Raw genomic sequence first — 25,347 nt, 5'->3', positions numbered from 1 at the left:
ACTCAGAAACAGTATAATAACTCAAGTCGTTGCTGTATCTCCTTAGAGCTCAAAGCCGGGAAAGAAAACAAGTACCATATTTTAAACAAATATATTTAGCACTAAGCGGCCACGGGATCGAACCACGACCCATCGCGCTCGGGACAGACGCTCTATCTACTTAACCATGGACATACGATGAAAATAATGCTTGACATATTGAAATTCACATCACGCAAAACTATTGATTGGTTTGACTTTTACAATGACTCAACGTTTGCAAGATTACTGCATAGATCACAGTAATATTTTAGTTATATATTGTACATTAATTATTACATTTTCAAGCTTTTAAATATAAACAGTCGACTCTCTGGTGCAGGGTTTGGTCAATGTATTAATTAAACCTTATAAGGAATACCTTCAGATAAATATATAACACAGATAAGAATTTTGGTCCACAGAAGCCAATGCTTGTGATCAGGGACGACTTAATGCGTGTTGTTTTATCCTATTTGCGTGATCGTGTGTTCAATTGATTGCCTGCTCCAGGAACGACATGTACAGAGTGCTGTCATACAACACTCGATTCATGTCCAAATCGTGGTCTTTCAGTTCAGATGAAAAGCCTCAAAGTAGATCTTACAATTGAAATTGAAAGACTCTAACTGTGCTACTGTGGTGTAGCAAAACAGCTACAATACAAAAGGCAAAAGTAGCACAAGGATTATAAAACCGGCGTCAGTCTGATTCTACACCGTACGAAGTCCCCGCCATTTAAATATCCCAGTTTAATCTCAGGGAACGGGTACGAGGTAGTAAACTGCGAATTGACAGAGGAATAGTGTGTTCGATTGATTAATCGGAAATTTGTAAATTCAGTCACAGTCATCAATATCTATACTCAATGTGGTTACCCACAAGTATTTCCTCACAAATCATGTATAATAGCCGGCCAGGGTTTGACCATACATACATACACACACACACACACACACACACACACACACACACACACACACACATACATACATACATACATACATACATACACCATCATTGACATGAAAACACTATGGCGACCTTTGTTGTTGATCAATTCTGCTTATAAGCAGATGCAGTTCACAATTTGCATCTATTCATTTGACCATCTTTAACTATGTGCCCAGTGTATGGTTAACCGGAAAATGAACTCCACCGGCTTGCAGCCCACCTGTTCGAATTTCCATGATCATATTCATGCAGAGGAAAACGAAACAAGGTAAGTGGATCCTCTGTCCAGGGGCGTTCTTCATTACATGAAAAGTGAAAAGTGACATTTTGCCAGGGTTTCCAGCAATCGGTTGATTTTGAATACACAATGTCATTTTGAAAATGGTCAAATGTATCAAATGTTATAATTGGAATAACACTTTCTTAGGAAAGTACAGATTCTCGTACTTTTAGGGAATTGAGTGGAAGCCTCGGTGGCTGAGTGGGTTTTATCGCTGACTTTGTGTACTGGCGATTAGGTGCCTCACTCTGCCAGTGTGGGTTTGAATCCCGGACGGGACTCAACCCCAAAACAGTACGAGAGTTTTATCCCAATTATAAGATTTGTTGCAATCGGTTAATTAATTTTGTTATTGAGTGAAATTTAACAAAGGGACGGGTTATCAATTATATAAACGTGATTACTAGAGAATAACAAGTCTTGATTCTATTGGGCGTAAAATTGTTCACTTACCAACAGTGGTGACAGTTGATGTTCTCGCAAAAGGTGAACACGCCCTGCCCTGCCGGTGACATTCCGCCACTTACACACTTTGCAGAATAAATATGTGTCTGTTACTAGAAATCAACATAGATATGTCTGGTTATTACTCATCGTTTGTTCCATGACCTAAGAGTAGCCTGACACACGGGAACGTAGACTTCCAGGATGTATTCATCGCCATTCAAATAGTAACAGATAAGTTACTTCGGACTTCTGTATTTAGGTTTGCTATAATAATGCCTCGACAAACGCCGTCAAAGTTATACATTGAAAACTTGAATATAATTATATATTTCTTACAGATACCCCCAATACATGGGCATTTACCAAAAAAAGAAGCCCAAAAATTATCACTTGGTTTTGTTTTAAACGAAAACATACACGAGAGAAATGATTTCAATGTCGCTGTATTCGAACATTCGCTGCATTCCCCGAATCATTTTGTTTGTTTGTTGTTTAACGCCACACGCAATATTCCCGCTTTATGGCGGCGGTCTGTAAAAAATCAAGTCTGGACCAGACAATCCAGTGATTGACATCATGAAAACTCGAATCGTATGCATCATAAGGATATTAGAAGATTGATGATCAGCTCTGAGAAGAAACACCTTTCTCGTTGGACGCCAAAGTCGTTGTCTCGCTTATTGCTGTTCCAGTTTTAACAGATTTTCTCTGAATCACACTGTCAACTCGATCCTCCATATGTGCCAATGTTCTCTGTAAAAAAAACAGGGCAGTTAATATATAATGGCACATTCAAAAACTATTAACACTAAGTCGAGTTTAAGGTGGTATGCTCATTGTTTTGTGTGAGGTAATTGTTCAGTTATTTCACTGGTCGTTTGTAAATAGTACCAAACAACTCGGATGAAGTAAACACTAGCTCCGGTCTGATATGTTCAAAGTAGACAAAATAGAAGTAAAACAGGATAGATCATTCCATATATTAAATTGAAACCAACTTAAAAAAATAAATACTTTTAATTGCTTTTATCTAAAACGGGAAGTTGTGGTTTCATTTGATGAACAATATAGAATACCATATTTGGGGCACGATCATATTCCCTCTTCATCAACATGAATGAAATGTAGTGGGGGGAAAAAACAACACTAAACGTGGAATAACCATATAAAATATATACCTCATGACTGCGGACTACCAGCGACCTGTGCGTTCGACAATGAGTTGTTTGTTCAGTCCAGAATCGTATGGCCTGGTTACTGCGGTTGCTCGCAGTCTCCAAATCTTTAGACAAGTGTCAGTATGATGTGCCTTCGCATCGTACCTAAGTGACAACTACAGAATGGTATCTCACGCGACGATGCACGTTGCCATATAAGCACAATGATCTTGAACACGACGTAAAACCCCATTTGACCTCACCCATCTGTTTCATATTGAAATATATGCTTAAAGATGCTGACTGACAAAATTTATTCACAAACATTATTACAGCAGCTCCAGACTTTAAACACGTTTCATGGAAGGCATGTGGAGGACTTTCAAAATATTAACGCACCACCGACATAATTCTGATGTACATGTCATTTATAAGGCTATTTATATACTTATGAGAATCAGAACACAATTAGAAAGTTAATTTTTAAATATTCAAAAAAGATAGGTTATACTACGTCAACTACCTGCATAAAAGAAATTGTGAAATACATTACGGTTGACATTATTTCGCCCGATATGAAAGGGGAAATCAGGTTTACAATGTTTGTGATAACTGTTTCATGTAGTTTATCCTAATACTTTGGTCATTGACCTCAAAGTAACCGGACGTATGGTAACACCAGCGACCAGGATGTAAACATCGCCGTTGAAACTGTAGCAGGTGCGTAACTTGAATCACAGCATACGGTCTCTACTGAACTGCGGTAAGTAAGAAATATATGGCGAGGATCAAAACAAACAAAGTATCAATTGAATTTTAGCAGTTAACTATTTAACTTATATATGAAGCATGTAATATCCAGCATAAAGTGTTTTTTGTAGCCTAAACTATAAATCATTTGCTATGTGTAACTGGTGTATTCAATTAACAATTCCAGCATGTTCTAGTTAGTGAATGGGTGGATCTTGATATAATGTTTTATTTAGACCAGAATACAATGTTTCTATGTTTTCAGTATGCACTGATGTATGTATACATGTATGTATGTATGTATGTAAGTATGTATGGATGGATGGATGGATGGATGTGTATTATGTTATTACCAATTGTCCAAAAGAAACCATAAAACTATTTCTTGAAATATTTTTGTCATAAATGTTTTATTTCATATGAAAACTTATTTAAACATATTTCACGTACCAAGCGGAATGTAATCGGTTGGAAAAAGCGGGAAAATTTGACAATTTATGTGAAAACTTTGCAAAAACGATGTCAGTTGCCGAAGAACGAACTGTACGTGCAGATCTATTGTATGAAACTGCTGACCCGACACGTTAGGAGCACAACACCAAAACAAAGAAATATCACATTGAACTGCGATAGGGAGGAAGAGAATCGTTGGAATGACCCAACTACGAGCGACACTCGCCGTCATTGTCAAAACGTCTGGATGCGTCCATATAACCGTTACCAGGTTGATGCAACGGTTCCGTCGGAGAAGTTGAAGACCACTGATGACCACTCCCTATCAAGACAATTCATCTTCGAAACCGCTTCGTCACGGCGACGTGATGGTTATTCTGGGTAACACGAATGCACAGCGATATCGAGATGAAGTTTTGCCACCAGTTGTTGAGCCATTCATCCAGCAACAGCCTCTTGGAATCATTTTCCAGCACGACATTGTAATGCCGCATACAGCATACTCGATTTTTTACAGACCGCCTTCATATACCTTCAATATTGCTCAGTGTGGCGTTAAACAACAGACAAACAAATGTAACATCATGTCAGTTGATAAACTACGAATAGCTTATGACGTTCTATTTAAAGGTTTCCATGATGACAAACACCAAACCATACGGATTTGCTGTTCTGATTCTTCTGGTAGAATCACTATGTGGTAAGTCTTTTGATCATTTTTTTACATTGCTTGGCCTTAATTCAAAGTATGTATTGCGAAGAGCTCAGCACCGGTATGACATAAAGTTTGTGAGTAGAATTCACACCTGGGTAAAAAGGTTAAAATACGTACCACTTCAAATCAATGGATTGCGATTTGCCAAAAAGTAGAAAAATCGTGGTTCCCAGGCAGAGAAAGATGACGATGGTTGGGTAGCCTGATTGCTACTGCTATCACTCATCAAGAAGATAGCCCGGGTTCACTTCACGATATTGACACAATAAATGAACACCTTTTCTGGGTCCCTCCCCATCCGAGGTATGTTGCTTAAAGGGAACAAATCACGTATGTACAAATCAGTAGTCACGTATGTACTCTCGAAACGATGTTGGAACCAAATGATCTAGATTATTTTTATCATCATTATTCCTTCTGATGATCATTAACTTATCATACTTAATGTTCCAGTTTCCCCCGGTCTCATCTGTCCAGAAATCAGTTACCTTGCCGGTCCTGCCCAGCTGATCTGCACTGGCGGGACACTTGTACACACATATTACAACACGGGTGGTAAGGTGGCTACGTGTGGATTGACCCTTAATTCATCGTGTGATTCCACTGACATGTCGGCGTATAGACTCAGCTCAAATCAGACGGCACTAAACATAACAAGTGTACGGATATCAGATGCGGGAACATGGGTCTGCAAGAATGCACGCAATTCAAACACCTCATGCCATCTGACTATTGCAAGTAGGTAGTATCAAAGTCAATATCATGTTAATGGTTGTGCGTAAAATCACACGCGAAGCATGTTTCACAACACATATGTAATAGGAACAAGGGTTTCATAACATACCTACAACGTCTCAACAAAGTATTACGCAGAACTGAAATGTTGATGTGAGGTTCAATCTTTCTTACGACATTCCCCGTGAATTTATTTTCTCGAGGTCAGTTATTACCTACTTGTAGAAGGTCACATCCTGATATGTCAACCAACCCCTCCACAGCAGCAACGTATTCCTAGTCCTCACTGAATACTAGTATCTGTCCATTCAAGAGTTATTTTCAAAAGTAAAAACAGGTTGCAGTGACTAGGGGTTGTAGTACTGGTATCTGAAACATAATGTTGTATGTATTATCAGACAGGGGCAGAAACTCATTGATAGTCATGTGCTTACATATTAGTGATACGTCATGCCTACACTCTGTGTTACAGATATCCCCACCTACAGCATAACCAGTGACAGGGCTACAGACGCCGTGGATGTGTATGGTAGGGTATCCCTCACAGTGGACATCCGGGGCTTCTACTGTTCTGCAGCTCACAACTTGACGCTGCAGGTCGGGAGTGTCACACTGCCACTAAACATGTACTTACCCGAGACTGTGACCGAACCAACAAACATAAACTTCACCATCTCCATTAATGTGACAGAATCACACTTTGGGGATGCAGAACTGATCTTTCTATGTAACGGCCAGCAGTTGAATGTTAGTCATCGAAGTGTTACACAACTACAACAAAGTACTTCGACCACGGTTTCAGGTAGGTTTATATCATTGCATGGCTCCTGTCCACCCGACCATACACCCGACAGTCTGTCATAAATTTGAAATGGTTCTTATCATCCACAATTTATTTTGGAGAAACATCTCAGAACAAAATAGTTCAGCACAACGTTACGGTTCACTTACTCGCAGAATATCAAATGATTCGTCTCCAAGTAATCCTAACTATAAACTTTCAGCTGAGTAGATGTATCTATTTAAATTAGTACATTGTGGAGCTTCTTGAGAACATCGCAACATGTAACACAAGGGCAAAGCCATCAACGCCACCCGCAATGGTAAACGCTTGTCGTGAATACATATATGGAACTTGTTGCCATTGAAACTCGAAACAATATTTGATTAACAAATCCCAAACGGGGCCTAGTGTGGTGAAGAAATAATGCTCGGTTTTCGAGATCTGCTCATGAAGCGACCACGACCCCCATTTTCAGTGTAAGTCAAAGTCATAGGAACTTGAACAAATACTTGTAAAAGCTACCAAACTTTCAAAAGTCACCGGTTCATCGCCAGGGCTATCTATGTACCAAGTTTGTGAAGAAATCTTGTTCATTTGTTCAAGATCTGGTACGGAAACAACATATTACACAGACAGACGGACTGACGCGTTGCGGGGATAATAATCAAACGTAGTATTGTGTATGGATTATCCGAACATTTCGAGTGGTCAGCAGTAGACCAAGAATAATTCACACATGAAGAAATAATTGTAGGAAGATGATTTAATACTTAATTGAAGGTTTAAGTTTAAGTGTTGTGCAAAAATGCGTTGCCTTAATCTCACTGGATTGCCCTTAACATTGAAATCACGTTCAAAACAGCTCTTTTCTGATGGGAATACTGATAATTTGGCTAAAAATATACAATGTAAAACGATTATCGGTAGTGAAAATAGATAAATAATGTAATACTACGCTTACAGAGATAGAATTTGTGGATTTGTGTTGCAATAAAGCACTGAAGATTTCACTGATTTCGTATTGGTGTCGACAGGTTTCGGTGCAGTGGTCACGGCGGTCTGGTGATATGGCTGGAATATTATATAAATATAAGAAATATAAGAAAATATAATTATGACCATGTTTACTCCATGTGATATGTTTTCGTTATTTGGTTGGTTGGTTTGTTGTTTAACGCTGCACTCAGCAATATTCCAGCTATATGACGGCGGTCTGTAAACAATCAAGTCTGGACCAGACAATCCAGTGATTAATATCCTGATCATCGATCCAAGCAATTGGGATCGATGCATGCATCAACTAAGTCAGCGAGCATATACTATGACAGTGTGTTTACTTAATAAAAAGACCATTGGAGATCCGGGATAGAATAGGTCTTCAGCAACCCATTCTTGTCGTAAAAGGCGACTATGCTGGTCGTAAGAGGCGACTTAGGGGATCGGGTGGTCAGGCTCGCTGATTTGGTTGATGCATGTCATGATGCGCATGATGCCAATCACTGGATTGTCTGGTCCAGACAGACCGCCGTCTTATAGCTGGAATATCGCAGAGGCCTGCGTTAAATAACACATATAAATAAATGAATGATTGAAATGAACGTGTCGAACTAACACGTACACTACCCTGATATCAATTTATTCATAATACGTACAACATTATGTTTCAGATACCAGTACTACTACCACTATCGCTGACACTACTGAAGAATTGATTCACATACTAATTGCACTAGGTGTCTGCGATATTGTGATCATCGCCTTCGTTGTCTTGCGTTGCTGGCGCAACAGACATAATTTAAGTACAGTTAATTCGATAAACCAGGTTGATGACTCTCTTCACATACAAAGTTCATCTTCCACCGACATGAACATGACTGATCCGGGTACAGTGACAAGAGGAGCGACCCGTGAAGCTCCAGGGTAGAATAGGTCTTCAGCAACCCATGCTTGTCGTAAGAGGCGACTAACGGGATCGGGTGGTCAGGCTCGCTGACTTGGTTGATTTATGTCATGCGTGGATCGATGCTACTGATGTCAATCACTGGATTGTTTGGTCCAGATTCGATTATTTACAGACCGCCGTCATTTAGATCGAATAATGCTGAGTGCGGCGTTAAACAACAAGCATTCAAACAAATCAAAGAGCCCATATAACGGCGTTATTTTGTTTTCTGTCTGCGTCTTTATACATTTGATACTATTTAAGTCGCTGCGGGTATTTATTGCACTTTTGTAATCGTTTTATGAAGACTTGTGTTGAATGGTAATGTAGTGAAACATGCGAACATGTACATTGTTTTCATGTTTCAAAGTTTTCAAAGTTCATTTCATCTGTTGTTTAAGGTTTTTAGTTTCTTATTTTTGTAGACGCCCTAGTTTGGGGCATGTACATGTTATAAATCTTGTTACACGTGTAAGTGGGGTATGGTTTATATGTTCCATGGAAACATATAAAGAAATGATTGTTTTGTTCGTTCTTTTGAATTGCTTTCATATTTTGCTTTTTTTTAATATTCATTTTGTTGTTTAAATGTTAGAGGATCCTGCACATTATTTGTAAATTACGTCGCCGCTTTAAACAAATGTATTTTTATTGTTCAGATTGTTTGTGTCTTTTTGTGGTTTTTTTAATTTGGTACAGGGGACACGATCTCTTTACGCTTTGTATTTGCCATTCTTGATGAAGATGTTACAGCTTAGTATAACATGGGGAAAAAGTGTGTGTAAACTTGCTTGCGGCTTTCCTCTCCTGCTTGTTAAGATTTACCTATGTTGAGAATGGGCATCAAGCCATCTATTTCCCGTCATTTACGGTACCTGTTCATGAATTTTAAATCAAAATCAAGAAAATATGACACATCCGGAAATAAGAAACCATATATTTCTGTTGCACATATTTTTGCTATTTGTACTGATATGCAGTTGCAATAAAGCTTCCTTTGCTTTGATTTTGTTAAATCATTTATGACAAATCAATTTCAGAAGGTCTTCTATTTCATGAGAAAAGACGGTGTCTTTGAATAAGCATGTATTCTTACATGATTTTATTGGCTAACTACGTTGTGTACATTTGTAGTATCCGGGATACTACACAGGAAGATGGAAAGTAGTGTTTGTTTGTTTGTTGTTTAACGCCGCATTCAGCAATGTTCCAGCTATATGACGGTGGTCCACTAATATTCGAGTTTGAACCAGATAATCAAGTGATTAACAACATAAACATAGATCCACGCATTTGGGATACCATGACAGGCATCAACCAAGTCAGCCAGCCTGACCACCCGATCCCGTTAGTATCCTCTTACGACAAGCATAGTCGCCTTTTACGGCAAGCATGGGTTGCAGAAGACCTATTCTATCCCGGATCTTCACGGGTCGAAACAGCACCGTCAATGTAAACATAGTTTGAAAGCACTATGTTTCTCCATCACCCGGGTCTGGGTACTGTTGTCTGCACAGTATTGTCAGGTAATGGAACGAGCCCTTCTCCGGGCATGGACTTTATGCGAACCCTACCGTGGACTGATGTGGATGCAATGTGCGGAGCAGATAACAGATTTGAAGTACTGACGATGCTTTTTACACCACGTTCTTTAAAGCCGCACTCATCCATATAAAGGCTATATGACGGCGGTCTGTAAATAATCGATTCTGGACCAGACAATCCAGTGATTGACATCATGAGCATCGATCCACGCAGTTGGTCCGAGTTGCGTGTTCACACGATGCAATGTGTTGCATACAACAAATTAAATACAACTGGTTGTACCGTGTGAATGCCCATTTAGGCCTCATTTAAAAAAAAAAAAAACGTTGAGTAAGCGGCACCAACACTTGAATGCAGTATTCACTCAAGAATGTTAATCCGACGTGCACATTTGAATGGCAATACAAATGGCCATAGAGACGTTTGCTGTCGTTTTATGGTTAGTCCCCGGCCTGTTGTTGAATAGAAGGACATGCATTCGTTGTACACGCACATTTCATATGCAAGCTGTAGAGCAAGTGGAACAGCGAGAGAGACATAGGTTTGGACAGCGGTAAGTTTCTACAGTGATAGATGCGAATCAACTGAATTAGTTTAGATAAGTGTCGATGGTCAAATTTTATCCGAAGCTGTAAGTTGTGTAGGGAGGGTTGGGTGTGAAACTTGGGACAGCAACTAATGAATCTTACATTACATATTGCTGTTTAGATACACTTTTCGGATTACAACCCTCTCTGAGGACCAGTTGGTATATAAACTATTTGGAATATGTTTTGTTGTGTATGTTGGTTTCAATGTGCACTGGTTCAGTCTTTCGTCATTTTAGTTTTCAAGTCTTTCGTCATTTTAGTTTTCAATTAAATTCATGTCTTTTTTACCAACTGAGCCGGTTAAGTGCCATCCCGATGACCATACAGCATAACAATATCCTAGTCATGGTAGTTTATATATGCATTTCGATTTTGTATTATTCTTTGCAACATGTTAACAGTTCCTTGATTCTGATAAAGCCATGAATGTTTGTTTTCAGTGGATGATTGCGATGATGACAAATGAAAGCAGTGGACAGATTTTGCTTCTGTTAACATGTCTCCTATCTGGTAAGTTGTATTGTTGACAAAATGACAAACATTCACCAATGGCATGATGTTCAGAATTTTATAGTAATTTGATTTGCCTTTTTTTAGGCGAATGTACGTGCATGTGTAAGACCCATTCTAGTGAACAAAACGAAGACATGAACACCCAAACTATATCCGGGCCTAGACTGACAGTTACAGTATATAGCAATCTTTGAATTTACCTCAGTATCTGTTGACACAATTTTATAATCACCTTTCAATGATAGGCTATTTGATCTTTGGCAACTAATTCGTCATATGGCTGGAATATTGCTAAGTGCGCCGTTAAACAACAAACAAACAAAAACTCTGGTTTTCAGGGATCCTTTCAAATACATACAAACAATGTTTTGTATTTTACGGCCTATGGGTCGGAATTTGGTTCAGCCGATATTCCAGACTGATTTTTCCACAACTTTGAAGCTTCTAAAGTATACTCACCAACGCCTTGTTAAATCAATTAAAATGATATAAAAATAACAATTTTCATTCACACACATTTATTTCTTCACAGTTTCCACTGAACTCATCTGCCCTGACACCGGTTTCATTGACTCTTCAGCACAGTTGTACTGCTCCGGGGAAACTATATCACACGAATACATCAACCCAAGCGGTCGGACTGTTGCCCAAAGGCTACTGACTGGTGAAGGGTGTGACGCAGATCCTTCCATGTGTATATCTGTCCTTAACGCCACTCACACTACACTCATCATAGGACGTGTACAGTTATCCGATGCGGGAACATGGAAATGCGTTACTGGATCCGGAGAGGCGACTTGCCACCTGTCAGTTGCAAGTAGGTATTTCGTACATTTTGGGATTATTACCTGTCCGAACAACCACCAACACTGTATATTGTGTTCTGTTCGAGAGGTTTCATTGGTAGATTTCGCAAGAGATATAAGAGTGCTATAACAAAGTAAACCAGAAACGGAGTGTGTAGGATATGCACGCTGAATGTTAAGTCACAGTTATGACATTTTATTTAAGACGACCCTCTCACGAAGCGACATGGACATAATGTTTTTGATATAATATTAGTCTCTGGTGACTTCTTGTGTCTGTGCCTTTTTGTAAAAAAAACCCACTCTTTAGCCCCTTTAAACAAAAGCAAGTTACTGGTGTTGCAAAAAGGATGCCGTTAAATATGTATCAGAATAGTATTCAATTTAATAACAGGTATACCAGCACGCCAAATAACAAGTCCACCGGACACTAGTTCCCTGCGCATTGGCGAGGATTTGTTACTGAACATTTCAATTTCAAGATATTACTGCTCTGATACCGCCCAGCTTCGGTTAATGATGGGGAAGAATGATATAACACTCCTCAATGAAACCGTTAATGAAACTACAAAGGAATATTTTGTCGTCAAACAACGTATGACAGCTTCACATTTCGGGATTGTGAAGGTATTCTTCGAATGTGGAAACTTTCGTCAGGCACTTTTGTGTGAGGGTGTTCAACTACTAAGTCTTGAGTACGGTACGTGGTGCATATGTACGATAACCATTTATGTTAAACATATTAGGTTATTAAAACCAGCATATTTATAGTTTTTTTCATGTTAGGAACCAACCATTTGATATTCCGAGAAGGGTTGGGGCGGGGCTAGGATTTTGTATCGAGATTAATTTTATTTCAGTTACAGCTACAAATGGTCAGTCCCTGAAGACTGAATAATTGACGGATGTTATAATATCTTAGGCAATGGGAAGAACATTCAACCAGTTACAGACAGATCATTTCCATATTGTTGATCTCTCTGTCCAAGACGAAAGCTTGTGACATTGTGGTAGGAATATATAATAAATAATGTAATTGTTGATTCCAACATGCCCCCAGATATCTTTTACATTTAACGCATTATACCAGGTTATGTTTCAGATACGAATAGTATGCTGTCATTCTGCATGTACATGTAATAACTTTAGATTTGTTTCAAACATAGAAAACAATGTCACAATATCTGCATACTTTTTCAAAACCAATTAAAGCATCCTTTCTAATACCTAATGTAAGTCAATGATAAAATGATATTACTCTTTTAGATGACAGTTGTCGCTGTGACGAATCGGGCTCCACAGTTGCAATGGGCATGGGGATCGTAATCATCGTTATGATCGTTATCATCGTCCTCCTATTAGTCAAGAATCTCAGAACCAAAAACGCTGGATGGAAGGTAGAAATAAATAAACACTGAACCAATCTCGTAACACAACTAAAGTTGTGATTCGTACATTGCATCAATCGTGGTTGTTTCACGTGGAACTAAATTTGTAAATATTTGTCATACGGATTTATGAAGGAGCCAATACCTAAGCCAATGCTTTTGATCGAGATCAAATTCCCTTATTGGTCTATTTGAGAATGCCAGGTATAATATGTCTGATTAATGTTGATAATATCTGATAATATCGAGTCGCCAGTGTCATGCCGACCTTGGGTTTGGATCCCATTGCTTTCAAACTGCCAAATGTAAATTATTGGGAATTTAAATGCCATACGATGGATCAATTTTAATATCGAATTACACAATATAAATTCTCTTTTCAGGGGTGCAGCGTCTTACAAGTTTCTTCTTTTGCCAGTGCTTTTGATATATGTTTTGCTGTCAGCAAATGCCTCATCTGCATTTTTGTTCTCATTATAGATGTGCAGCATAACTAGGAGTCTTCCTTGGTTCAAACGGAATCACAGCAATCAGGTAAACATTTGTGATACGAGTAAATGCGGAATGCCATACCTTAGCGAATGCTTGTGACCGATAAAGGTGTAAAGTATATCAAATTCTTACCAAGCTATGTTGGCATCCTTGGTAATACAATAGCCCATGCTGCAGCAAACGCTTCACTCAACCAATCTGTGACACCACTTCTTTTGCCATACAATGATTATAAGTCTGTTAGTAGAAGTTATATCCGAGATCAAATGCAAACCCCGTATGATGCATCATTTTTTATATTGAATTTATACAAAATCAATTCTCTTTCCAGGTTCCAAAACACATGGAGGCTGACGATTTACAAATACAGGTAATTCTTATAGATTCATTCCTCCGTCCGTGCACTTAATAACTATTTGGCTATCTTAGCTACTCCTACTATTCTTTGAGTTGTGATTGTGTGGTCTTGAGTGTTCAGTTGCATTTGTCTATTGACTGGTTAGTACTTCCGAGACATGTGTTTGCTTAATAACAATGCATGCACATACGTTTATTGCCGGTAAATTCAGGAATCCCTATGTTTTAAGAACATCAGAATATGGAAACATATCTAGTTAAAACCTTATTTATATCAAGTGTATTCTCTGAATTCCAAATCAGTGTTTCGCTTGGATGTAATTGCAAATACCAGGTTCGATATTTTTCATGGGTATCGATAATGTTTCGCAGGTGTTGTCTTGATCGTCATGGCAAGCAATGCCCTAACTAATTCGCACAACATAAATAATATTAGTACGTATTAGTCTTGCTTGTTGGAAGAAAAACTATGAGGTAAACATTCGTGATAAATGTATAGGCTAAAGGTCACACCTCTGCAACTGCTCGTGAACGAGATGAGCACATTGTGACCCAGCAGTATATCTTGTTTGCATCCCCAAAAAAGGAAGACACATTCTTTGGTATATATTTCGCCACCGTCTTACTTTCTTGCCACGTATAAAATACTTGAAAGCAAATTGTCTGAGGGTAGTGTGATTCTTATAATTTGTTTCTAATTCATAGTAGGTAGGATATCAGTCAACCCCACATATCCACGTTTCCTCTCCAAACTTAGCAATGGCTCCATCATTTATTGTGGGGCTTGCAAAAGCAACCTTCAAATACCCAATTGAATCCTTTATCAAGGTCTTAGACTCTCTTGGCTCTTCCAGAACGGTGATCCTGATAAGACATATCTTAAACAACACAACCCTGCTTACAGCTTTGTGTTTAGTCACCCTCATGGAAATCTTCACAATAAGATGTCATCTCTTATTCCACCTCTTGGAAAAACTAATTTAACCTGTTTTTCTTGAACATATATAAACGCTACACCTTCTGTCTTCTCTGCCTTGGCAATTGGTTAAGTCAAAGAAAGACCTGGCATTGATCAAAATGAATATACCAGAAACAACCCCATACATCATCAACACTAATATATCAATTTACGAAGCACATACGTGTCGTATGAGGCGACTAGCGGGATCGGTCGGTCAGACTTCACTGAAGTTTTGAAATTCTATTTACTTGGATTAAGCTTTTGACTGTATAGCTCAGATAAAGGAAACTTGCTTATGTCTCAGTATACATGTATGTATTAAAGACAATACTTCATTATTACTTATGTCTCGCGAGGATGCACAATATACCATAAAATAGAAACGAAAAATATTAATTCCACAATAGCAAGAAATATATCCAGAACTATTTTCTGATATTTCACTGGTTGTGACTAGTATCTGGTGCTGAAATTGACCATTTGTTACATTTGTTTCAATACTTTGGGCCTAAGACGTTATGCATCAAAACCTTTCGAAAAATCCGGGGAAGTTTATCAAGTGTAGAAGGTTTAAAGGGGCACTGATCTAACGCAATTCCCCGGGACTGGTTGTTGCCTTTGTTATTGTTTTTTCCCAGTGAGTACCAGGATGTATAGCAGAAATCTAGACTAGTTCGCGACCTCTGCTGCGCCATTCGTAAGCGCATTAGTCACTTGTATGGGTAGTAATATTGAGGGCGTATGGTCACATTGATCAACAAAATGAAATACAGTTTTGGAGATAATGAGGAAATGTAGGTATCTTTGTGGTTAGCATCGGTAATGGTGGCGAAGTTTTGATAAGTCACTTGCTTGGTAATTTTGCGATTTTCGTTTACACCATTTTGACTTGCAACACAAAGTAAATATTTCAACTGAGCATTGCTTTTTGATAGTGTGTATATCTTTTACTGTCAAAATGTGTAACATTTTCAAATTTATTCAACGCCTAAATATTCAGTTAATTAACAAAGTGACTGAAAAACATTTCCATCTGTATCATTATGATAACGAATTCAAAACATTTTGATGTTTAATGTCATCACCAAGAGACTGAAAATGTTACGTTGAAAAGTACATTTCTATGTTGTTTGGCTTCTAATCCTACATAATAATCTGTTGTGATGTTTGTAGGCCCTTTTGATCGCCTTAATCAATCTGGACAAAATGACTGAAATATTTACACATTTCATAAATTGCCTGAGATAATTACATTTTACAAATTGACGGTAATATATACACGTTTACAAGGGAAAATGCCTGTGAAAACAACGTCTATTGCGCACTGAAGAATTTCCCAACCAAGACGTAGAGAAACAAGGACGAATCGGTTCAATGCTACAGCAAATGAAGGAAAACAAAATGCAAATACCATAATTACAACCTACCAAATTTTTGTGTATATATTTTAGGCAGCTTCCTTGTTCGAGGAATGTATCCGTGAATATCCACACAAAGGAACAATATCCCATTCGTCTGCAGCTGTACAAAGAAACCTTTTCGATGTCACGTGTCTCTGTAACAATCACATATTTTAAAAGATATATATCGTTTCGGGATATTATAACTCGTGTTCGTTTCTCAACTGATCACATGGATTGTTTCAGGTGTTTCACATAGGTGTGAAGTCTCAAGGGTCAGCTGAGAAAGCCCACGTGACAACTATTTTCATAACGTCCACGGTTCCTAAAAAAAACATTGAGTGATAGATAACAATGATCAATCAATCAACGTATTATCAGTTCACCCTTTGAACAAAGTATGTTGTTTTTACATCGGCACTTCACACAAGGATGTGTGTGTATTCCCTTTGTTTTAGTAAACCTAGACATGTAAACACTCACTTTTGACATATCCACTGTGCAAGATAACAGTGATTAATCAATCAACGTATTTTCTGTTAATCCTTTGTTGACTAGCAACGATCTGTTGATTTACAAAAAAAAAAGTGCTGGTCTGCCACGTGCATATTACATAACACACATTTCACCTCACTTCAAACCTTTAGATTTAGATTGAATAACTACCCCAGACACAATAAATGCCAAATGGGAACCTTTGTCAGGTAATCTATGTGGTGCTACCACTAATTGTACCTGTTATAAATTCATTAACTGAGCATCAAGTGAATGACGACAAATACACAAGTGTAGGGTTATGCGAGAAAACGTGGATGACAACATGGGAGTAGTAATCGTATTATCGACGCAATCCGAAAACCGAAAATGCTTTCACTGCATGGATACTTTTTTTAGTGTTAACTATAACCATCTGGGGTATTTCCAAATGACGACATCCGATGAGCTCCGCCGTTCTTTTTGTCTGTTAGTTTAGGCTGAAGAAATTAATTAACATGCGCCCTTTGTTGAAATCTTTTTAGATCCCGGTTAACCAACCAGTGTTTATGCAAAAATGCGTAAAACAAATATTGCCTCCAGCCTCCAAGTTTATTTAGCTGTCCTTGCAGGCGGTAGCCCAGTCTCTGGTCACGCTCAGTTGCGTTGCGTATCATCCGGGTACTCACGGGGTAAAAAACAATAACAAAGGCAACAACCAGTCCGGGGAATTGTGTTAGATCAGTGCCCCTTTAAATAAGGAATATTCATCTACAATTGTTCAAAGCATTAGTTGTTAATGTTATAGTGACAAGCTGATAAAGGATAAGGCCTAAAGGGATTATACAGTTGTGACAAGCCTCATCATTAAATTAATAAGATATTTACAGATGAAAATATTTGGGAACAATACAAAACTCCTTACAATAATGCACATTTTAATATATTTGCGATCACTGTAAAACAAAACAATACACTGCCATATTACAATACGGTGACTGCATCAACCACGTCACCGAGCCTCACCACCCGATACTTTTAGTCGCCTCTTACGACAAGCCCTGGTTGGTGAAGATTAATTATTACCGGATAGTCATGGGTTGAAGTTAGTGATAAATGTGCCTATTAACGTTTAATGTATCCATGTCACTTAGCCGGGGGCACTCTAGATATGCTAGTATAGCATTGTGGCCGTCCATTATGAAGTTAGTATCTATTCACATCAATTTGTCATTAAATGTGTGGGAATCTGGATGATTTCTAAACAATTATTATTTATCTATAAAACATATCTCTAAATCTAGAAGGTGCAATCATGGAGTCACCTTCTTAAACATCAGAGTAGTCGTATGGATTCGATCCGCCAGAAATAGATTATGCTCACATTGATTCAAAAGCCCTGATCCGATGTGATTCAATTTCGTCAAGAGACCATTCACTACTTCATAGGCAAGATGTTTGGACGTCAATATTATAATCCATTGTGAGAGTATGAACAGAATTTGAAGTGTGCATAATATCATTTTCCTAAAGTGGATTACGTTTTTCCGAGAATGTATTGTCAAAATCTATTGAGCCCCATGTTAAAGAGCTATACCATTGATCAAAGTGTTTATTCAGTAAACCTAGATAAGAGCAGAGAAGACATGCATGTTATGCACTGAGCTCAAGCTGCGCTGTTGACTTTCTAATCTCTGTTTAATAATTCAGTGATAAAGGAACTAGAACGTGTTTATTAGAAAGGGTATGTTAAGAGTTTTGTTTTAGCGATGTTGTAATAAATGTCACCCGTATGTGAGCGCTGTTATATAAACACGAGGACATGTCCATGTTTATTCAATAATGAAAAAATACCCGTCTCATAATGAATCTACTCCTGAAGATGCGGGGTAGAATAAGTCTACAACAACCCATGCTTAACGTAAAAGGCGACTTTGCTTGTCGTAAGAGGAGACTAACGCGATCGGGTGATTCGGGTCGTTGACTTGGTTGATGCATGTCATCGTATCCCAATTGCCTGGCTCTATGCCCATGATGTCAATCACTGGACTTTCTTGTCCAGGCTCGATTATTCACAAAATGCCGCCATACAGCTGAAATATTGCTGAGTGCGGCGTTAAACAACACACACACAAACAAACAAACATAATGAATCCTCCCTTGTGTAAGGTTAATGCGTTCATCCTATGTTAATATCATAAGTCATATCAGCAAAATATGGCTGTTTTAATACTGGCGCCAATGCAACACGTATTTGTGACTGTGACCGATGCCATATCAAACCCAAAGCAATCCAAAGCAAATTTCTGTTCTGTTCTGACCGTCATTCAAACATAATATTAATATACATTTAATATTTCAAGTGTGAAAATTTGTCAATCTCAAGTTGATGCCTAGCGTCGTTTCTACAGATGAACTGGTTAATATTTAATTCATTGTTGAACATCATTCATTGTCATTATACATATGATGTGCTATATTCCAAGTTTTCACAGAGGGAGCGTTATTCGTTAGAGTGTCAAGTTGTACACTGCTCATACTGTTTATGCACCATCATGAGAAAATGTGTCCCTGAGCGTTTGCCACCTAATACACGAATACCTAATACGTGATTATTTAGCTCTATTCTACATACATCTGCGTTACAAGAGGAGAACAACTTGTGCCGAGCTTGTGTCGCTCAATCGATGTATACGAATATTTGTCACGCATGAAAGAAAACATCATTGCCATCGTACATGTATTCTAGAATTCCATTCTTTTAAGAAGGCCGTTACATAGAAACAAATCGAGGTCAGGGATTATGTAAGACATGTATTTCAGCGCATTCCAGATCAGTGTCCCTCTTGGATGTACTTGGAAATGCCTGGTATACTTTTTTTGTATAAAATCTACACAAGTATTGCAGAAACCGTCAGCAGCTTGACATATACCCACATTGAGATTGGATCAGCAACACTTACGTACATTATGGGGGACTTACAAGCTAGATGATGGTTCAATTGCAACATTAAATCTATGCAATAAATTTCTCTTTTCAGGTTCCCCCAAAACCAATGCCTGCTGAAGATCAAATACCAGAGGTACGTTTATACATTGCTTCTTCCGTATGTGCTTTGAATAGATATTTTGCTGTCAGCTAATGCCTCGTCTGCTTTTAATATTACTTGAGTTTCTACCTGATTGTGATTGTGTGGTCATAAGTATTTGGTTACTATATATTTGTGTATTCACATATTATAACTTTCCAGCATAATCTGGCATTCCTTTCTTTTAAGAAGGCCATAACATAGAAACAAATCGAGATCAAAGATTCTGTAAGACAAGTATTTCACTAGAATCTAAATCAGTGTCACTCATGGATGTACTTTGAAATGCCAGTTATAATAATTTTGATAACATGTTCACAAGTGTGACACAAACCGTCAGTCGCTTGACACCAACCTTTGGATATGATTCATTTGGTTTGAACAGCAATACTTAAATATAAATATGGGGAACTTACATTTACACAATGCATCAACTGCTATATCAAATTTATGCAATAAATGTCTCTTTTCAGGTTCCCCCAAAACCAATGTCTGCTGAAGATCAAATACCAGAGGTGAGCTTATACATTGCTTCTTTTGTATGTACTTTGAATAGAAATTATGTTCACTATTATTGGAGTTTCTATCTGATTGTGATTGTAGGCTCATACGCTTTTGGTTAAAAGTGATTAAAAAGTGAAAGTATTTCCCATGTTCTATGTGAGCTCGCAGGGCTCTGTATTTGTCATGTTTAGTTAATTCCAGTCCATCATCCATATTGTCATTAGCTGGTAAACTCTCCAGTGAAATATCAGTAAATATCAAAACACAGTCAGAGTCACAGTCAGAGTCCCACTTAAGCATTACGTTTGAAATTATGATGGTGACAGAGAGTGAATATCTACATAAAATGTTGACTAGGGGGTGGTGAGAGGCTCACTCAGTCAGTCAGCGTTAGCGAAACCACCACATGTGCTTCCCTTGTTAAATTATTGTATTTGCACATGCCCATCATCAGATTATCACACATTTTGTCAGTTAAACGTTGTTGTTTTTTTGTAATAACACGGACCGTTATAGTTCGGACGCTAGGGTATTCCGTAGGGTATTAAATAGTAACATATTTTGGGAGGAAACATAAAAGTAACAATACGGATATTTGTGGCAATGCGTTCCCAACATATTGAATAATGCATAGTGCACGGTTAAGAATCAGTGAGAGACGCTATTATATAACTAGATGATCCCGGAGCGGTTACGGTTACACTGACTGATCATCGAAATTAATTGGTTTTCCCTTTATTTCTGTTTTTCAATGCAAAGTCATCAACTCTAGATCACATTAAACTAAAGCAAACACAAACAACTTACTGCAACACTTCGATTGCCAAACAAGACACTGGCTTCACTCTGTCTAACGTTTGTCTAATTTGGTTCTCCGAATACAGCGTTCTTTGATTGCATGATCGCTCACGAATATCCTCGCTATGACCCATCCTAATGTACAGAACGAAGAAACGCAGATCTATTTGTAGTAACGACTCGATCCGTGTCTAGACCGACCGTGACAGTAAAGCAATCTTTTATATTACAAATGCCTTTCAATGATCGGCCAAACACATGTTATCGCCACAGGTTCATTAACAACTTCCGAAATCTCTCCCGTCACGTTTATCGTTGACGTCTTGTACTTGATGTAAATGTATTACGACGCACTGTCATAGAAACTGACGAACTGAGGTAGTTTTTTAACAGACAATTTACATTTGAGGATGATAATGTGTTGTAAACATACTACAAAAGATGTCACTGTAGAACAACGTGAGAATACATTCACTAATGTCACCTCTCCTGTTGATGAACTACCTCATTCCGCGATATTGATGGTAGTTGTATTGCTGCCAGAGTAAACAAAGTAATACAGTTGTTTATATATCTGCATGTATCGAGGTAAACAAATAGTTATCATTATACGAATTGACTTTCACTTTCTTCGATTTCTCTGGAGCAAACGTCTATCTAATTAGTCTAATCTTAACAAATGAAATAGTTTGCTTTGCACCTGTTTATCGTAATTGATACTGAGCTCCAATCACCCCGACATCCACAATTGACATCAAAGTGGACTATCATTTTTGCTCGACATATATAATAATTGATAACCTTATAAATATACACAGAGTTGTATGAAAATATATCCATACAAAAACGCCATAACCATACGCTTTAGTCAATTTCACAAACTCTTATATGTTTAACAATTCGAATCATATGTGATGTTTTTAAATAGTTATTATGATGTCTTAATTACTGTGCAACTTTAAGATAAAAAGCTCGCCTTTAATGCCAAGTCAAACCACAGGGACCACGAAACGGTTCTTACGACCTGTATGTATGCTCATACAATGAAACTATACCGTCAGTAGGATCACTATAAATAAGCTGTATACTGTACATTCAACGATTGGCATAAAAGCACCCGTATGTACATGCAGGTGTGGTTTTGAATAGGAGATCATTTTATTAACAGAAGGCGAATTTGCTTGAAACCTCCCTGATGAATGGACAAGGTTACGTCTTTAGTCATCTGAATGTAATAGTTGTTTCTCATCTGCTTTCCTGTAAAGCACAAACACAAGACCGAGACAGTTGACCCGGATCCTTCAGTGAATGTACCGTTGAGGTCGTATAATTTGTATGCGCTATTGGGTACATTGCTAAATGTTACGGAAAGGTTTTCAAAGCGTCAGTCGCCAAAGACACAAATACATGCCAGACCGATAACAACCAACCCATGTCAACACTGTTGAGACTCAGTCATGTAAGATTTTACTTTTGTTAAGCAAGAGTGTTAGACATGAGAATCAACACATTTTCTGTTTATCAAAGTGTTGTCTATTAGACAAATTGATCAGAAAATGCACTCACATGGACCATTTGAACTGAATACATTTCCCTTTCACCGACCGCAGTGCCCGTATTGTAGCTCAATGTCTTCGTAAACCTTGACAGACTGTAAAATGCATGTTGGGAATGTTGGCTAAGGAGAATGACCCTGGGTTTAATGCACCGTTTGGGGCATTATTATGGCGAAGAACAGGTTCATAATTCGCTTGTAAAAAACTATGTTTAGAAAGTGATACATATTTACATGTATGTGACATTCCCAGTCAGTATTGACCGTTATCCATTATTCAAAATTTTAGGCTTCAATATTTGAAAGTTTGAACAGGTGAAATTGTCATTCCAAGTCGGTACGAAGCGTCGTTTGTACAGGTGATATTTTTTATATTTGATATTTCTCAGTTTGGAGCGTTATTCGTGATAAAAATATACATAATGTGTTATATGCCAATTTTCCATAGATGAATTAGTCATTAGTAGTCGGTATGAAGCCTTATATGTCATAGAAAAATATGTAAATTTGAGTAATTATGGAGCAGATGAACTAACATTGCTTATACTCTTTTTGCAGCATCATGAAAAAACGTGGCCATGAGCGCATGCCGCATACATGAATACCTGCCACACTTTTTAGGAATATCTGTCCTGCACCAAAGACAACATTTATTAAGAGTACCAAACATTGTAGCCTTGCGTACATTCCTCAACTAACATATAGTCTGTATCTGTAATTTAACGCAGTAAATATGTCTGTAAAGATGTTTACACAGACGAAATATCTATACGATGTGTTGTTGCTTGGCTTTTCCATATAAACCTGATAACTATTTACACATATTTTGTTTCAGGAAATTCACAGAAAGACGTCCAGTTCCCATGAAAGTACTGTCTGATCATGTACAATGGAACCTGGCCATTACATGTATGTGTCTTTGCTTTCTGCAAAGGTACCATACATAATTTTGTAAATGCATGACACGTATTAGAACATTTCGATGTTAGGTTAAAATGTGTTTTTTTCTGTTGCCCTTGCCAAACATAAGTTAAACAAGAATGCATGTTACGAATAACCATTCACAAGACTGTATGGCAAGAGGGATGACTTCCACTTAGTCGAGCAATATTCCAGCAGCTCCAACCTGGTTTCGACATTTCACACACGTGTGATGTACAATTGCACATGCTCTTTCTATGAATACATTTCAAAGAGCCTAACCCACCAGAGACACCCGTCACAAGCACATGCAAAGGCAAAGGCAAGCCTTCGGCTCACCCGATAAAACAGTTGAACAAATGGTACAAGTCAAATTTAAGGAAGTGCATCAGGCGTAATATGTGTCCCTGCTTGTAAACGTCCCCTACATGTCTAACATTTTGAGAGCGTTGCTAAGTGAGGTGGTAAGTGTTGTTAACAACTCCTGAGCTAGAAGGCTGAGTGGGAAACTCGGCGGTGGGGTAGCCGCGTTGTTACAGCGGTCGCTCGACAGGTCGAATGCCTGGGTTCAATTCCCCACAAGAATGTGTGAATGCATGTGTGATGTATTGATGGAGTATGGATAACAGCGCCCTAACGTCAAACTGACTTGCACTTTTGCAAGATTCGTGTGACTCTCTTTGAAATCCTGGCTATAGAGCATGCAAAGATAACTATTGAGGAAATTCAACATACTGAAATATAATCCAGCATTTGTCCGAAAAGAACTGTCATGTGTTGTGTGATATCATTTAACTACTTCATGATCATAAACATATTTTGCTTGCATCGTCAAATCGAATTACAATTAGACATTAACTTCATGGTCCTTTGAATATTGTTTAATTTGTTTGATAGTTTACAAATGTGTTTATCTGAAACTGACATGTACATTTTGGAAGCCTTTCGGAGCCATCGTTGAACATGCTACACCAGGTAAATCTCCCGACTACACAAATATAGTAGTTGTGAATATGGATATATATATATCTATATCTGTTATTAAACATGTTTGAATTATTAGATTCTAAACTGTTCTAAATACGTATAGTCTAGTTACCAATTACGTTCGTTATATATGTATCTACTGCTAGTATAAAGACAGCGACGATGTTAGATGACTAATTATTAACAGAGATAATGATAAGGATATAAATCACAGTCTTGTATTGGCACTTTCCAAATAGTCATTATAGTCAAATGCTCGAAGTCTTGCCTTTGATAAAGGCATCCTTTTTTAAACTGTGTTTCTTTAAATGCATGTAATAGTTGTTTAGTAACAATCATACACATATGCTTCTTTCGCAGTATCTTTAGTCAACATATGATATTTATGCATTTATTAGCAATGGCAAATTTGTCAAAAGTATACTGAAGAACACCTGTTCATGTGACATTGAATAAGATTTGATGCAAAGTTATGTTTTTTACCAAATCTGAAACAATTTCAGGTTGCAACAGATACATGACTCCTGTAATTGTTGAAATGGTATAATTTGCCATACTGACTTGCGTGATTTCATAAAACAACATGAACATGCCAAAATGTCAGTTTACAAATCAAAAGCGTGTGTGCCCACCTCTAGTTGCGATGCAAGCAATACATCTTCGTCTCATGGAATGGACCAGGCGTCGCCCAAAGTCCTGTGGGATACCTGTCCACATCTGCTGGAGCATGTT

General features: G+C 38.0%; 2 protein-coding genes across 4 annotated transcripts; both read left to right on the top strand.

Moving 5' to 3' along the window:
- Positions 1-4,698: 4,698 nt before the first annotated feature.
- On the top strand, positions 4,699-6,521 carry LOC125375924. The gene is made up of 4 exons (XM_048386975.1): positions 4,699-4,759; positions 5,228-5,512; positions 5,982-6,311; positions 6,514-6,521. The coding sequence occupies exons 1-4, from the start codon at positions 4,699-4,701 to the stop codon at positions 6,519-6,521; spliced, it is 684 nt and encodes a 227-aa protein (XP_048242932.1).
- Positions 6,522-10,123: 3,602 nt separating this feature from the next.
- LOC124127502 lies at positions 10,124-25,323 on the top strand. Of its 3 annotated transcripts, none has more exons than XM_048387017.1 (9): positions 10,124-10,321; positions 10,811-10,880; positions 11,416-11,700; positions 12,956-13,086; positions 13,558-13,611; positions 13,901-13,939; positions 19,803-19,844; positions 20,324-20,365; positions 23,543-25,323. In XM_048387017.1, the coding sequence occupies exons 2-9, from the start codon at positions 10,814-10,816 to the stop codon at positions 23,585-23,587; spliced, it is 705 nt and encodes a 234-aa protein (XP_048242974.1). In that variant the 5' UTR covers positions 10,124-10,321; positions 10,811-10,813; the 3' UTR covers positions 23,588-25,323. The 3 variants fall into 3 exon arrangements, with proteins under 3 accessions (XP_048242974.1, XP_048242973.1, XP_046346841.2); XM_048387016.1 differs by having other exon boundaries at positions 10,126-10,333; XM_046490885.2 differs by lacking the exons at positions 10,124-10,321; positions 10,811-10,880 and adding an exon at positions 12,550-12,699 and having other exon boundaries at positions 11,618-11,700.
- Positions 25,324-25,347: the final 24 nt, after the last annotated feature.

The sequence above is a fragment of the Haliotis rufescens genome, unplaced genomic scaffold (genome assembly GCF_023055435.1).
Source record: "Haliotis rufescens isolate VD_foot unplaced genomic scaffold, xgHalRufe1.0.p SCAF_63, whole genome shotgun sequence".
NCBI classification, from domain to species: domain Eukaryota; kingdom Metazoa; phylum Mollusca; class Gastropoda; order Lepetellida; family Haliotidae; genus Haliotis; species Haliotis rufescens.
Note: the sequence above shows the minus strand (reverse complement) of the source record. Positions and strands in the feature narration are given on the sequence as shown.

Excerpts from the sequence above, each read along its gene's own strand:
- LOC125375924 (XM_048386975.1), top strand. The coding sequence starts at position 4,699 with ATGACAAACACCAAACCATACGGATTTGCTGTTCTGATTCTTCTGGTA. Across the intron at positions 4,760-5,227 it reads TCTGGTAGAATCACTATGTG|TTTCCCCCGGTCTCATCTGT; the intron begins GTAAGTCTTTTG and ends TTAATGTTCCAG. Across the intron at positions 5,513-5,981 it reads ATGCCATCTGACTATTGCAA|ATATCCCCACCTACAGCATA; the intron begins GTAGGTAGTATC and ends TCTGTGTTACAG.
- LOC124127502 (XM_048387017.1), top strand. The coding sequence starts at position 10,814 with ATGATTGCGATGATGACAAATGAAAGCAGTGGACAGATTTTGCTTCTG. Across the intron at positions 13,612-13,900 it reads AACGGAATCACAGCAATCAG|GTTCCAAAACACATGGAGGC; the intron begins GTAAACATTTGT and ends TTCTCTTTCCAG. Across the intron at positions 20,366-23,542 it reads CTGAAGATCAAATACCAGAG|GAAATTCACAGAAAGACGTC; the intron begins GTGAGCTTATAC and ends ATTTTGTTTCAG.